Source organism: Pocillopora damicornis, chromosome 2, assembly GCF_964200805.1.
Source record: "Pocillopora damicornis chromosome 2, jaPocDami1.2, whole genome shotgun sequence".
Lineage (NCBI taxonomy): Eukaryota > Metazoa > Cnidaria > Anthozoa > Scleractinia > Pocilloporidae > Pocillopora > Pocillopora damicornis.
This window is the reverse complement of record NC_142671.1, coordinates 11,331,818-11,347,919: the sequence shown is the minus strand read 5'-3', so window position 1 is coordinate 11,347,919 and position 16,102 is coordinate 11,331,818. Positions and strand designations below refer to the sequence as shown.

At 39.0% G+C, this 16,102-nt stretch overlaps 1 protein-coding gene across 1 annotated transcript; it reads left to right on the top strand.

Annotated features, from left to right (window-relative positions):
• The first annotated feature begins 52 nt into the window (after nucleotides 1-52).
• Nucleotides 53-15,576, top strand: LOC113668325 (proprotein convertase subtilisin/kexin type 7). Its single transcript, XM_089195500.1, has 21 exons — nucleotides 53-673; nucleotides 1,396-1,492; nucleotides 1,622-1,659; nucleotides 2,320-2,408; nucleotides 3,882-3,955; nucleotides 4,762-4,852; nucleotides 5,042-5,096; nucleotides 5,314-5,452; nucleotides 5,919-6,019; nucleotides 6,497-6,609; nucleotides 6,933-6,987; nucleotides 7,496-7,603; nucleotides 8,276-8,378; nucleotides 8,525-8,577; nucleotides 9,314-9,411; nucleotides 9,772-9,866; nucleotides 10,514-10,604; nucleotides 11,040-11,154; nucleotides 11,516-11,691; nucleotides 12,701-13,033; nucleotides 13,860-15,576. Exons 1-21 carry the CDS (start codon nucleotides 215-217, stop codon nucleotides 13,873-13,875), a joined length of 2,499 nt encoding a protein of 832 aa, XP_089051626.1. The 5' UTR covers nucleotides 53-214; the 3' UTR covers nucleotides 13,876-15,576.
• Nucleotides 15,577-16,102: the final 526 nt, after the last annotated feature.

Sequence of the window (16,102 nt, the reverse complement as noted above, 5' to 3'; positions counted from 1 at the left end):
TCCCAAGAGTCTGTGCGGGGGCAGATGTTTTGAAATGTTTCAAATGACTTCCGGTTATCTTCAGACAAAGGCAGGCTTGGTTACCTGCAGACACATTAATGGCGGAAAAAGGAAAGGGGAATCGCCACAATTTCTCTAGATTTCTCCTTTCCTGTCTTCGTGGTCTTGGTTGAAATGCTGGCGAATGTTTCATGTAGCCTCTTAGTTACTTGTTATGCCCATTAAGCTGCTAGGATGGCGGCTATTTATGGCTTTTTATTGGCGTGTTTTTGTTCTATTGATTTGTGGATGTTATAGCAATAATGGAATCGTACACAACAGAACGACAAACTCAATGGATTATTCTTCATCGTGGGCCATTCGAATACCACTGGTTCATTTTTCTAATTTATCTGATCTCCATGCGCTAGCAGACCGCATCGCGGACGAGGCAGGCCTCGTAAATCGCGGGCAAATTGGGGGTCTCAAAGGACATTACCTGTACATACATAATAATACTTTCTTCAATCAAAGCGGAATCAAAGAACACGTTCTAGGAAAAATGCAGAATAGCATTACGGAACTTTTAGCCAAACATCCAAGTATCGAGTGGTCAAGACAAGAAGTAGTTCGAATACGTTATAAGCGAAGCCTACAATTTAAGGATCAGTATTTTCCAAGCCAATGGCACTTGGTAAGAGTCGATTAGACCTAATTAATAATTTATTTGAAATAGATTTTAGATTATCGCAAGAAGCTTTCTAAAAACAATATATTTGAAAGGTTAAACTAACATCTTTTTGATAGTCGTTATCTTAATGCCTTATGATAGGGTTAACTTGATGCAGGTTTTCTCTGAAAGTAGAAATTTTTCTTTTGTCCGTCGAGTGTTCATTAGATTTAGCTACTTTCAAATTAAAGGTCAAGGACTTATCTCAATATTGAACTTTGTTATTTATTGAAAGGGTGTCTTGGATAATGAGCAGCTAAGTATAGAAACGCCTTTACGATATTTCTCTATACCAATAACTGTCACTACAGACCCAAATTGATAAAATGCAATACATGCTATATTGACCATGGCCACTGCTTGGTCAAAATTACTCACCAAAATTAGGCTCCTCCAAAGTAGTGATACATGTATGAAAGTTTGCTGAATCTAAGAGTAATGAGAGTTGCATATTGTTATGTACTTTCAGAAAATAATACCAATTTTACACAATATGAGCTTGAGTATAAAGAAACACTAGAAATTACTTAAAATACTCCAAATTCAGACATAGTGCATAGACTTTTGAATTTTTTAGATAAAATGAAAATTTTCTGGGATCCATTATTTCCTTTATCTACCTTGCACAGTTTGACATAGTAGAAATATAAACTTTAATTTTAACATATCTGACTTTTTTATGGCAGGACAATTTACGATTCATAGGACATGATATCAATGTTACTGGTGTCTGGGAGAATAACATCACAGGACGTGGAATAGTTGTATCTGTTATTGATGATGGTGAGTAATCATGATTGGAAATACTTTGGAGGAATATTAGTGGTGATTTATAAAATTGAAAATATTCAACTTTACACTACATACAGTTTACTGTTACTATTCATTTGGTGTTATCCACTTGTTTTTAAGGTGTGGAATGGACCAATCCTGATATTCTTGACAATTATGTGAGTATTGAAGATGCTTATATACCCTGAGGCTCTCAATTCCTTTATGTGTGAATTCTCTGTTGTTGAAATAACTAGATATTCCACACTCATCGGAATCAGTCTTTTAATAACACACAACTCTTTAATTCTTATTTACAAGGTTGTTAAGATCTGGAATGTCCTTCTTCTTAACATCAATATATGTATTTTACCAAATAATATTGCTTTCAACCAATCCCTTAAAAAAATACCTTGGTGTTCAGTGACCTGAATATTAAACTTAATGCCTTTAAGATAACCATAGTTCATCATGTATAAATTGCAAATTGTGAGTAAACTAAAAATTTCTAAGCTTCAGAAGCTTCTGTCGCCTATACTCTTTTTACTGTAAAATAATGTTTTCTCTTGTATTATGCATATATTCACTCTTATTGGGAAAATGCATAGAGTGCAAATTTAAATTTAATTTTTAAAAAGTTGTTGATAAATAGTTTTGATTGCACCAGCATTTCATCATGATCTATCATCCATAAAAACAAAAATTAAGGCTAATTGAAGTTTGTTTCCACCAAATGTGTCATAAATCAAATTATTTCTTAATGAGTTTTGAGAGAATTTAATTATGAATAAGAATTAAATTAAAAAGTGGTTAAAGTTGTGTTGTACACCTTGATACAGAGTTCAGAAGGCAGCTGGGATATCAACTCCAATGATGATGATCCAATGCCAAGAGCAGATGAGGCTGGCTTAAATCATCATGGAACCAGGTAGACTAGAATAAATATTGCCATGATGATGTCATTGATAAGTTGACACATGCATAAAATAAAAATTAACAAATTAAATATAGGAAATTAAACTTCTTTTGGCTAGAAGTACAGATAAATAAAGCAGTTACGATAGTGCAGCCTACTTTTAGTAATTTAAAGTCTTGAGTATCAAACAGAGCAATCTCAGTTCTTGTTGATAATCATTATTTAATAATTATAATTAATTAATTGATAGTCACAGAATAATGTTTTGACAAGCAGGTATGCAGTGTACAGCCGTAGGTGATTATTGAGTCCAAACAATGATGAGAACACTGCAGTTGTTTGGTCCAGACCAGCATCTAATTTCTCCCTACAATGTCAGCTCCAAATCACACATAAGTTAATGAGAATAAAGGAAATGGTCACCAATGAGAGAAGTTCTGGATTATGAAACAAATTCTCCTCATCAGCCCCTTAGGGAATGTATAGGGAACTGTGTGGATAATTACATGTACTGATGTTAGGGTGGAAAGGGTTAATAGCACCCACTGAGTTCAATGTACCTTGATGTTGTTCAAGACAGTTTTCATGAGAATGAATCACGTATTACAGCCAGTTACCCTTATAATTAAAGAGGGTTAGTGAGGCTTTTGTGGAGAATTATGTTTACTGATGTTAGGGTGGAAAGGGTTAATAGTACCCATTGAGTTCACTGTACCTTGATTTTGTTCAAGGCAGTTTTCATGAGAATGAACCATGTATTACAGCCAGTAACCCTTATAATTAAAGAGGGTTAGTGAGGCTTTTGTGGAGAATTATGTTTACTGATGTTAAGGTGGAAAGGGTTAATAGCACCCATTGAGTTCACTGTACCTTGATGTTGTTCAACACAGTTTTCATGAGAATGAACCACGTATTACAGCCAGTTACCCTTATAATTAAAGAGGGTTAGTGAGGCTTTTGTGGAGAATTATGTTTACTGATGTTAGGGTGGAAAGGGTTAATAGCACTGAGTTCAATGTACCTTGATGTTGTTCAAGACAGTTTTCATGAGAATGAACCACGTATTACAGCCAGTTACTCTTATAATTAAAAAGGGTTAGTGAGGCTTTTGTGGAGAATTATGTTTACTGATGTTAGGGTGGAAAGGGTTAATAGCACCCATTGAGTTCACTGTACCTTGATTTTGTTCAAGACAGTTTTCATGAGAATGAACCATGTATTACAGCTAGTTACCCTTATAATTCAAGTGGGTTAGCAAGGCTTTTAGATGGGTGAGAGTTTTTCCATAAATAATTACGTGTAAGTGTGTAATAATTTAAAATGTATTGATATGATACTGGTTGATAATTTAAAGATAAAATAAAGGTTTGGAATCATCTTACATCTTGTCTTTTGCAGCTTAAGTCAAGGCTAGGTGCTATCATACTAAAATTCATCTATCCACCGATCAAATATAAAATTCAAAATTCCTAACTTTTGTGGCAGGTGTGCTGGTGAGATTGCTGCTGTGCCGAACACATACTGTGCTGTAGGTGTTGCTTATGGGGCAAAAGTATCAGGTAATAACTAGAAGATCACTTGATGATCTAGTTAAAAAATTTAGAGTCAATTACAATGAAATCAGAATACCCTGTACCACTGACAATCAATCAGCCTCTGCTTGAATTCTTTTTGTTTTCTGGAGGGCTTCTTGTCTGTCTTTTTCACCCATTTAAAAATTTTGTGGCTCATTTTTACTGGTTATTATTACAATCTAATGCACATTATGGTCCTTTTTTTCAAGACCTCACATTCTAATGAGTTAATTTTGAAACTGTGAATAGACTTTTAAGACTCTGCAAGGATTGCATGATCATTTTCTTTCTCTGTTTTTCTGTAAGAAGAACACAGATTGAATATTGGGATTTAGCAAATGATTCAGAGAGAAATTGAGTGGGATTCCTTTGGTGAATTAGCCCTAATTAAATTTAAGTGATATGGATTGAAACTACAATTTTTCAGTTAGTCAGTCTGTCAACAAAAAGTTCAAATGTTTGAGTAAGGATAACTTTGGTCTGGAAAAAGCATGGGTGAGCAATTCAGCCTTGGAACTGAGTTATTCCGTTTTGTCTAAATAGTAAATAAATAGCAGTCTTTTGTAGCTTGTAAGTAGCACACTACAAAACAATTTGATGGCTTTATTGCCAAATAAGTCTTACAAGATAAGTTTTTGTTCTTTCCTTTCCATGTTGAATAATCAGTTTTGCTAAAAGACAGCTGGTAAGAGGGTGGTAATCTGAGAGTAAATTGAGCTCTCCACAAATTCACTTCATCACCAAATTTAGTTCTTTCTGACAAATCTGATTAATTTCTTGACCAATGGTAGGTGTACGAATTCTTGACGGTCCAATGACGGACAGCCTTGAGGCCATGGCATTCAACAGTAAGATGCACATCAATGACATCTACAGCTGCAGGTATGTGGAAAAATAACTAAAAACAAAGATTTTAAACTCTATAAGCTTTTCGTAAGAGGAGAGAAAAATACACTTACAGTCTCCAAGTTTTAGACAGGCAAAGTGCTGGCTGGAAATGTTCCTCTTTATGTTCAGTTTATATCGTTTCTTTAAGCACCTATCAAGTTACTGAAATTCATTTATTCGCAGTTGGGGGCCTGATGATAATGGAAAAACTGTTGATGGACCTCATCAATTGGCACAGGTATGTAAACCAATGTGCTTAAGTATAATTGAGAAATAATAAAAATATATGAAGTTCGTACTCCCGTGCTCTACGGAAAAAAATATCTTTCCCTATTAAGTCAAGTCCTTTTCCATCTCATGCTTTACATATCCCTTATTCCTATTGCTCTATAATTATCATTATGATAACACATACCATATTGAGTAATTACGTTTTGTTTTTGTTTTCCTCATAGGCTGCTCTCGCTCATGGTGTTTTAGCTGGTAGGAAAGGTTACGGCAGTATTTTTGTTGTGGCATCTGGCAACGGAGGACATTTCAAAGACAACTGTAACTTTGATGGATATGCCAACTCCATTTACACTGTTACAATAGGTTTGTGCACAGATGAAGCTCTATCCACATAATTTTTATGTATCTTTGTCTGACTATCTTTCACACTAAAGCGCCCAGAAACGCGGAGCCTTTCGTGAACGGTTTCGAAATTTGAACATTTTGAAAACGCTTCGTTTTTAATAATCTCTGTCTCTTGTGTGGACAAGTGGAAATGGAGGCTTTTGAAAACATTGACTCGCTTTCACCTGCAAAGCTGGTAAATGGGGACAGCTTATCGTGAAGCTGGTAAATTGGAGCAGCTTATCGCGAAGCTGGTTAATTGGGATCGCTCATAGCCTCAAAGGATAGCCTTCTTCATTAAGCAAGGTTTTTTTTGTCTTGCGAAGAGCGTGGAACAAAGAGGAGAAGATTACGTTAACTACGCGTCGTCAATGTGGCACAGCAAATCATGACCAATTGCGCAGTTGTCTCATTATTAAAAATTCTGTCAATGATTTAATTGTAGGTGCTGTGGACGAGCTAGGAGATATGCCATATTATGCAGAACACTGTGCTGCCATGTTGGCAGTCACTTACAGCAGTGGACAAGGCATGCAGAGGAACATAGTAAGTGTTTAGATACGTATGCAAACCCTGTCTACAACAAAGTGGTGTCATTATGCTGTTGTGCTGGGGCAAAGGGATAAGGATACTTTTCGCAAGATTCCCGTATGACTCAACAGGCTGCTGTGCAAGCCACATGTATGGCGTTTATGCAAAGCCTATAAACTGTTCTTTCCTTCAGAACGTGATTGCAAACTCTGGTATCCCTCCCTTCCCCCCTTCCAAAAAAAACAACAAAAAAAACAAAACAAAACAATGCAGATTGCTACCCAGGCCGGAGGTACATTTTTACCTACTGTAAGGTATTTGAGCTTCATCTTATGGCCACTTTTGCGAAATGCGATTTGTTGAAGTTCTTTTCAATGAAAAAAAAAAACGTTTTATACTTGTTGTTTTGCCCGTGTCTTCGGGATTCCCGCGGGTAGTGTCGCGCAGTAGTTATTCCTTTTGGTGACTATATATTTGATGCTGCCTTGCTAGGTGACAACTGATTGGCGCTTAGGGACTGGCACGGGTTGCACAGACAAACATACGGGAACCTCGGCTGCGGCGCCCTTAGCGGCTGGAATGATTGCCCTCATGTTACAAGCAAGGTAAGAACAACAAACAGCAAATACCCCCATGATAATGCTCAAAAAACTTTCGATAGAAGCCCTGAACCTATGCTGTCTCAATAGGGGCTTTGAGAGGCTTACATTGCAGGGGGAGAGGGGAGGGGACGAGGAGGATTGTAAGGTGAATTCAAATGAAAGAAAATAAATATTTTCGGAGGGGGCTAAGCTCACTTGTAGATGGGCGTATTTACTGGGACGTTTATCACGCGATTGAGATTTTTGTGTAGAATTAGGTGAGGTTTTGATCGGAATTCTGCTGTTTGAAATAATCGAATCATTGACCAGGATTGTTCTTTTTGTAGACCATGTTTGTCATGGAGAGATGTCCAACATATTATTGCCATTACTGCTGTCAAGGTATAAAGGAATTTTAATGTTTGGTTGATTATTTATCTCACCGAAAACTGCCATTTTGTGGACGGTATAACGAACCCCTTTGTGACGAGTTGATCCTCACCAGTAATTCTAGAAAGAGAAGCGCGTAAAATCTTTATAAGGAATTCAAGTCTCGCTATTTTTCAATAGAATCTTTTTAATGGAACGGCGGGGGAATGTTATATCTTCTTCACACTTCTCTTTGCGAGAAGTGGGTGTAATGTCCCCTTAGTTTATCGAATCTAAGCCCCTTGGTTTTCTGTTGCGTTAACGTTCTACTGAGTCGTGAGTGTCTTGTACAACTGTAAGGTAAAAGTTTATATGGCCGTCAACGAGGTTCGCCATCCAAAACGACATCCCTTCGGGCCAAGAAGGGAGGGCTTTTTTCCCGGACAGTGGTTGAGTGTCGGGTCGCAGACTTAAAGGCTAGCCTCTTATAGCTCTTTTATCGAATTGTTTTTTTTTGTAATGGTTATATTTACGTGTTTAGCACGATGTGGACGACAGTGATTATTATACAAATGGAGCCAAGTATCACCATAGCCACAAGTATGGATTCGGTCTTCTGGACTCTTGGCGACTGGTTAACACAGCTAAGGTATTCACGTATTTATCTTTATTGTAAAAGTGTAGATCTGTCGAATGAAGGGTTGGTAGTGAAATGTGTTTCTGTGCCATGAAGTAGAGCTCGTTAATCACGGGAAGGTATTCAGGAGGTACATCATTCACTATCAACAGGACAAGCCCTCTCATCAAGGATAGGCGATTCATTAAGATTAAAATCTGAAAAATTTGTATCTGTGTTTGTGTTTTGCGATATTTAGACAGGCTGGCCCAGTTCCGCTCAGAGCTGGTTTAAATGGGGGGCCTGTATAAACTATGACAAGGTCAGACCACAACACCGGGGGCTATGTTCCGTGCTCTTTGTAAGAAGTGTGTGGGTTCTTTAATGTCCCCTGTTAGCCAGTAGCGAGAAGAGACAGGAGACGGGGTCTACGACTTATCGTCCTTATCCGTGAAGACGAGAATGTCAAACTGTTTGCCGATGTAAAAGCAAAGGCAGCACATTCTCCTCGCTTATTTTAAGTCCGTGTGTGTTGGTCCGGTCTGGGACTTGAACCCTCGACCTCCTGCACGGAAGTCCGGCGCTCTTCAACGTTAGCTAATCAAGCGCGGTAAAATATATAAAGTGATACATCTGGTAGCGTTTTACTGAAAGTAAGTTTATCAGAGCTTTGTTTTCAACGAAGCGATATTTATTTTTTTTCAGGTATGGAAGGCAGTGCCCTGGATGACATCTTGGTCAACACCCATTATTCATGTTGGAAAACAGATCCCGACATCAACCAATCAACTGATAGAAAAGTACTACGGTATGTTCACCAGTTAAATTGTTTCTTTAGTAAAACATTGTTGAAACTCTGCCGCTAGAAACAACTCAATCCAAGTGGTTCTCGCTATGCTTCCTGTGATGTTAGCGTAAACTAAAACTAACACTTCTATTTCTTTTCTTTACCAGTGTCTAAAGACAACGTGGGAGAGGTGGTTACTTTAGAACACGTCACTGTCACAGTAAGTAAAATTCATTCATTTTCCTTTTTTTACTCGATGATATGCGAACCATGGGAGTGAGTAATGTTGGGATTCGATATGCAAATTTCGTGTCGTTAGCCCTGCCTTAGGAATCTGGCAAGAGCGTGCTTCTTATTAAAGATGGCAGACTGATTGTTAAATATGGCGGATCAGCTGGGGATAGCCTTCAGAACCGGCGTAATTTGTTGACGTTTTTCAGTCGAATGGAGGTAAGCGCAAGGCGAGCGCGAAGTGTGAGTCACGTGTGAGGGGAAGAACGCAAAAAAAAAAAAATGATTTTCGCGCTCCTCCTCATGCGCGTGAATCTTGATTCGCGCTCGCCTAGCGCTTGTCTCCGTTCGCCTGTGAAATGCAAAAAATTACATCGGTTCTGCAGGCTAAGCTGGGGAGGACTTTTGTGGGGATGACGGCTCAATTCTGTTTCTTGGAATTCCAGTATCATATGCATTTAGTACAATCACTGTACACTTTAGTTATATTCTGCAAAGTATATCCACGAGTTCACTATAGCGTCACTTTGATTCCTCTCACCAATCAGTTTCCTTGAAAGAACAATTTTTTAATTCTGTGTCGGATGATATCTTGAAACAAACCATCAGATCTCATACAGTTCCTTTTCAGCATCAAATGATATAGGGAAAATATGAGAAAAGAGAGGTCTCTTAATTATGTCTTTAAGCTGGCAAGAATTGTCTTACTCTTCTTTTGCTTCCAGGTGAATCTCAAGCATCGGCATCGTGGAAACTTAATGGTCAGTTTAGTGTCCGCTGAAGGAACGACATCCAAACTGGCAACAGCAAGACAACACGATAGGTATGTTCAGAATCAGCCCGACAGCAGGCTCTCATTAATGGTCCTGCTGTAAAAGCATATCGCGGGCTACACGCGAAGCCTGAGTCGAACTGACCCGCTTTGCTCCCTGGTGATCTAGAGGGGTCTAGGGCGAGAAATGAGACAGACCTCCCGCGTGCTTTCAACGAAAATATTACGGAGCTCATGAACAAGCGCCAATAAGTATCTTCTTGCAATGCCAGTTTACCATTTTTCTTTTAAGTGGAATTTAGGATTATACCGGCATCGGTGTATCGTTGTTGCAATGGCCGGAAGGTGTCCGATCATAACTCGTGGTAAAGAAGTAACTTTTTATGACATTGAATATCTGTTCCAACGTAGATCTTCGGATGGTTTCGTAGACTGGACGTTTTCCACTGTTCGATGCTGGGGCGAAAAACCACAAGGAACTTGGCAGCTGATCGTTATTGATAATGGTACGAACCAATCGTATGTTTTATGTGCTTTTAGTCACGTTACCTTTTATTGTGAAGGCAAGGCAGTAGCATCAACTATCTGATCCTATTTGTCAAACTGTTTCTGTTTATTTATAAATTCCTTTTTAGTTATATTTCCTTACCCAATACTAGATTGTAGTGTGCTAAGTGCATGCCGTTGTTTTGGTGGCCTACATCGCTGGCTGTTTCGTGTGCGTTAGGTGATGAGCAGCAAAGCCGCGAGTGGAAAGACTAAGCTATCTTCTGTTCCATACCTGTCGCGGCTTCACCGCTCATCGCTTTAGAGCGCGAAACCGCCAGCTACGCAGGTTAATGCAGCTACATTTTTGACAACTGCTGAGAACAATCCGAATTTTTTTTTTGGGGGGGGGGGGAGGGGGGGTTGTACCCCACTACGCTTTCTGATTGGTTGGGCATATAAAATACTCGTGCCACACTCGCAAGAAATCAGATGCAAATCTAATACAAATTGGTCACTTGTATTTTTCGTGCTCAAGTCGCTTAGCTTGTATTTTACGTGAGTTATCTTGGATAATCTTGGTTCGATCTTTATGAATGCAAACGTTTTTGTTTCACAACCCTCAATCGACTTTGCGTAAATCAGTAATCAATTCGGCTTGTTCCAGGTTTTGATCACAGCCGAGGTTTCCTGAAGGATTGGAAGTTGACTTTCTATGGTTCTTCCATGACACCAGAAGAGATACAGAAAAGACAGAGGTAAAAACATTTTTTTTCCGCAATCGAAGCGCAGCTTGTAAGAATAATCTCTAATCCGGCACCTCCGTAAATAGGAAATGAAAAGTTTTGGACACTGCTCTTTATTTAAGAATTATTTAAAAAATAGTGCTAAAATGATAGAAGAGACAAAGATTGGCTCCTGCTAAGAATCTCCTGCCCAAATAAAGCTTTTACCAGCGATAATTTTTCTGGCTAATGACGCAGTAAATCTTTGTTTTGATTGGTCTCTGTGATTACTTTGGTTTTGGTTTTTTCGACACTCAACTTAAGACTGCCGCAAGTAGAAACTGATTCAAACTTAAACACGCATAAAGCCTATGAACACAACTCCGGGAGAGGAACTCACTATCAGGAATTAATGATTTTCTTTAAAAATTTCCTTTATGAGTAACTTATGCATTCTTTTTTTTTCAGATTGGTGGAGGAAGCTTCTAGTGGCAAGTACCTTCACAGTAACGATACTCCACCTTGTCCGCCCAGGCCCCCGCTGTACGCACCACAAGATGTTGTGTCCGAGAGAACGCTCAAGGTAGACTCGTGATACTTGAAACGTGATTTTTCGTATTCTTTGGATGCGTAAGATGACAATCTGACGAGAACTTGGAGTAGATAACGTGAATTCATAGGAATTTCACTTTTAGTGTTTTTGGTTCAAATCGCACGACGGTTTGTTAGATTTAAGCCGCGCTAATCCAATCAGATATGATATCAATGCCACATTATCAGTGCTATGTTTCGTTTCCTTTTTTAAGTAGTCGCGTCTATATTCATCGAGTTCTTAGAGTTTTAGTCTGTTGTTTTCCCTTTTTTTTTTACCTTTTTCTCCTCCTCATAAATGTCAGTTATGGTCAATGGTGAATCTCAACAAAAAATCTTGTTCTTCGATGTAGGTATTGCTTTTGCTCGGCGGCTTCTGTCTATTGGTGTCCATTTACTATACTGTCGACGTCGTGTTCGATTGCGAGGCTAGTGACGAGGGAAGCGCAGACACGGCGAGTGGAGAGCCACAGGAGGAGACTCCTCTGTTGTCCAACAAACTGGCTGAAGAGGATCAGATTAGACTAAGGTAACGTTTATGATCATAATCTGAGCTCATTTTTGGTCATCACGGGGCTATATATGATGAGCAATTCTTTAAAGAAATTCTTTGACGAAGATAAAAGTTCATAAAGAGATGAGAAAAGCGACTGTTTATTAAAAAAAGGAAATCTTTTTCTTTTTTTCTTTTAATTGAAATCATATCGAAAGATATTTTGATAGTTAAGTTGAGGTCAACGCCAAGAACAAAGCCGATTACATGAGGTTTCCTTTTTTCATCATTCTTTCTTTCGCTGCCGGATGCTCTGGCGTTTGAGTTACTAAGAGCTCTTTGGTGAGCATAGTGGACCATGTGATGACCTCATGGTTTGAAGTAGAAATGGCCAACTGTTAGGGAAGTCTGATGAAATGCTGGGGGTGTGGGGTAGACTTGTGATGGACTGGCATCCGAACTAGGGGAGAGTAGAAACACTTTTAGAAGCTTCATGCTATGGAAACCGGGATAAGCTCAGAGTGCATAGGCCAATTGGCTCAAGTACAGACTTAAGCTCTGGTGAGCTTGTGAAAAGAACTATGTAGAGACACAGCTGACAAGCATTCCGTGTATTGCAGAGATTGGCGATGTCAAACGCGTCCTGTGTAGATGTACAGCAGAAAAGATAACAGACCCTCATTTCAATCTTCGCAAGGGTAGATCCTGGAATTTTTGGCATGGAGAAGTTGGAAAGGGGGGCGGGGGGGGGGGGGGGGTTCCTAACTTAAATCCAGAAATCCAGGATATTTTATTTACTCTACGACCTAAAACATTTTTCAAGGCGATTAAACTTAAAATTGTTCACATCGAACAATGACATGCGATCCTGTCGTTGCGAGAATTTTGGTGGCAGGGAAGTAGTTGAAATAACCCACAGGTCTGATGAAGGGGGGGGGGGGGTTGAATCCTGACCTTCGGACCCTCTCCCAAGATCAGCCAGTCTTATGAAAAGGGATTTTATAGTATATGTGATTTGTTTGTTTGTTTTGTTTTACAAATTCAGTCATATTTTGGAGAGAGGCGCCAAGAAGGGAGTTACTCATGATGATCGTTCTAAGGAAATGGATCACGTAGCCCCAAGCAAGCATTCTACTTCCCCAGTGGACGAGAAAAAACGCGTGGAAGAGTTTGAAAGAAGACTTCGGTTTGCCATGGAGCAGAGCCTCTATCTACAAGCACAGCACCTGAGTGCTATGGATAAGTTTGAAAAGGACCTGACAAAGGCTACAGAGGACAGCTTACTCACTCATGCGCTTCATAAGAGTCGTTTGGAAGAAACAGACGCCAACAAAAAGAGTAAAGTGCCGCTTAAAGGGATTTTAAAGAAACCTCGAGGGTATGTATTGAAAACAGACATGGTTACCGCGTGAAAAGCAAATGTAAACTTTTTTTTATTTGTTGGGAAATATGGACTAGATACAGATTTATCTCACAAGAGATTTTATTTCCTTATTTCCGCAATTTACAACGTTGAAGCGGCTTAGCAAACATTTTCTCCTTTCCATACCTTTATGACACGACCCGTGCTATATAAAACGTGAAAACACGATAATGCAGCTTTAAGAACGTGGATAGTTATATAATTATAAATAATTATGACTTGTTTTATTGCAGCGAGTTACCAATCATTGTTTAGTCGGACGATTTTGGTTGTGTCGCAACAAAATTTGCCTGATCCCAACTTTAAGGCGTTGTAGTAAAAATTTGCCTGGTCCCCCTATAAGGCTTTGCAGTAAAAATTTGCTTGATCCCAACTTTAAGGCGTTGTAGTAAAAATTTGCCTGATCCCCCTATAAGGCTTTGCAGTAAAAATTTGCCTGATCCCAACTTTAAGGCTTTGTAGTAAAAATTTGCCTGATCCCCCTATAAGGCTTTGTAGTAAAAATTTGCCTGATCCCAACTTGAAGGCTTTGTAGTAAAAATTTGCCTGATCCCCCTATAGGGCTTTGTAGTACAACTAATGATCCCCCTTATTGGTAGTCAATTTTCTTAAGTTCTTCCCCTTTATACTCTGCAACGACTGATCCCCCATCCGTTTCCCTGAAAACCATATGATTACCCCCTTCGCCTCTGACCTCCCCCCCCCCCCCCTTCGCCTCCACACACACACCAGACGATAAATGTTGACTGTCCCTGATTTATTTATTAATTTTCTATTTCAGTCGCAGCTCAAGATAGCCATAAGAGATCTTCATTACGGTCTGGGAGATGTTATTTTGAATCCTACCTATTATTCAGCGAGAAGACGGGTTGGATGCGCTGGGCAGCGATTGAAAGAATCCTCCGTATGAGTTAAATCGTCTTCAGAATTTCAGTCATGGAATTTGGCCAGCAGAAAAAAATTGGTGCTGACAGTTTAAAGTAATACCGCAAATGGTTTGAATCCAGGAGTATCGGTCTATTTTGTGGTGTAACTTTTCAAGTAGGAGTAGGCTGAAAAATGCAGTTTTTAGCAACAATATAGTCGACAACAATTCTTTTTAGGGTTACTCATACCTTAGTGATCATACCACAGGCACGACGCTGGTAACTTTGACGATTTTTATTTACTGGTTAGATATATTAATTCGTCTCGAACCTCATTTTTTCGCTCTACCTCTTGTTGCTCACATTTCTGAATAAGCCGGGACACTCAATTCTGTGTTCATGACCTTTCCCGCCGTTCCTAACAGTTGCAAACCGCACTGTTTCACATAGAGCTCTGATTGGTTTATTTAGGAATTTAAGTGCGTCCTGATTGGTTCGATCTGTTGTATTATACGGGCAGTAGGGCAGTGAGTAAGATACTTTTTAAAGGAGAGGTGTGACTTTTTAAAAACGAACGTCGTTGGATAACCATGGGGGAGTACGGTTGGAAGCTCTGTGAAACACTGATAGTTTTTATTACTTCCATATTTACCATTTTAGGCGGTTTATAGTCATAGTATAAGGTCTACGTAGTAACTTTTCCATGGTAACAATCTTTGTCATGATCAAGAGTAATGTGAAGCTTAAGAAAATAAAGTTAGACGATGCTTAATGTTAATTAAATGCAAAAAAAGGTTTATTTATTGAATTTATTCATATATTATTACAAATAGTATTAAATGATAATTTATAATCATCATGGTAGGCACTTCGTGTCTACAACGTGGTAATTTGGACAATTTAGTATTTATTTGATGAGTACTTTCCGATATAAATAGAAATAGGTTTGTTTCTTGACTTACCTGGTGGTAAAGACATTAAAAATAACTTATTAGCAGCAAAGGATCAAAGGAATATATTTTTTCATGGCCAAATAATGCACCGTAAACGCTTCAGTCAATGTTGCAAGTGATTAACGATTAAAGTTACAATTAAGGAACAATTAGAGAAAACATAAATACCTGTTACTAACTGAGTTCAAGGTCCTTAGGGTAAGTTACAGATGAAGTTTTTTTTCCGTCAGGTTTATGACCTAAGGGCGAAGCAACCGGCCCATGAAATAAAAGGGGAGGGGAGGGGAGGGAGGTTAGGTTGCATAACTTGCAGTACAGACCGAAGAGGAAATCTGTTACACAGCTCCGGTGTGTCTGGCAGGTTTCACACGAAACGGCTTCAACTAACTGACACATTTCGAAAGTAAAATTAGCCAGTTTGAAATCGTGGTTTAATCATTGAAGTACGCCACGTGGAATTCACCATAACTCCTGTAATCACGGAAAGATTTTAAATCTACAAAAGCGAAATTATCTCTGCCATCTTCTTTACGACTTCTTGTTATTTAACGATTCAAACAATCTAAGCGTTTACAATAATCGGCCAAAGGGAGCCGACATTATTCTTTATTTATTTCAGTTATTTGTTTTGCTTACGTATTTGTGAAAATTATACAAGAAATAAAATGTTTTTATTGAAGGCTGTCCATTCTTTTTTAGAACTTAGCAGTCCGACGGACGACTTGCTCAAGCTTACACTACAAACGCGTGGACTTTTGTCATTCAGGGGTGGGTGGGGTGGATTGAGGTGCTTTCCAACGAAGAAGGTCAAGGATACCCACATATACTTAGTTTGCACTTTCAACAAATGCATAAGATCTAAACGCAAGCACGCAACGAATTCGACATAGGAAAGCGCTATAGTTTTTTGTTTCTCGGTTTTTGACACATTGAATGCAGCAGTAAATGACAGGAGCCAAATTGAGTGAATTTCAATCCAGTTCACATCAGATGAGGCCCAAATCATCATATCAACTTCTCCTTTGGCAGTGATTTTTGTCTCTGACGTGAAATCCGCAAGTGTGGGCAGATGTTGATGGCAGATGTTGAGCTGGTTAACATCACAGGGAGGCTGGCTCTTTGCAAACCCCTTCCTCCAATCCCCACCTCCCATCTAAGGAAACCAGTAGCTTACATTTTGTGGCTCCTAACCCAAGACTTTACAG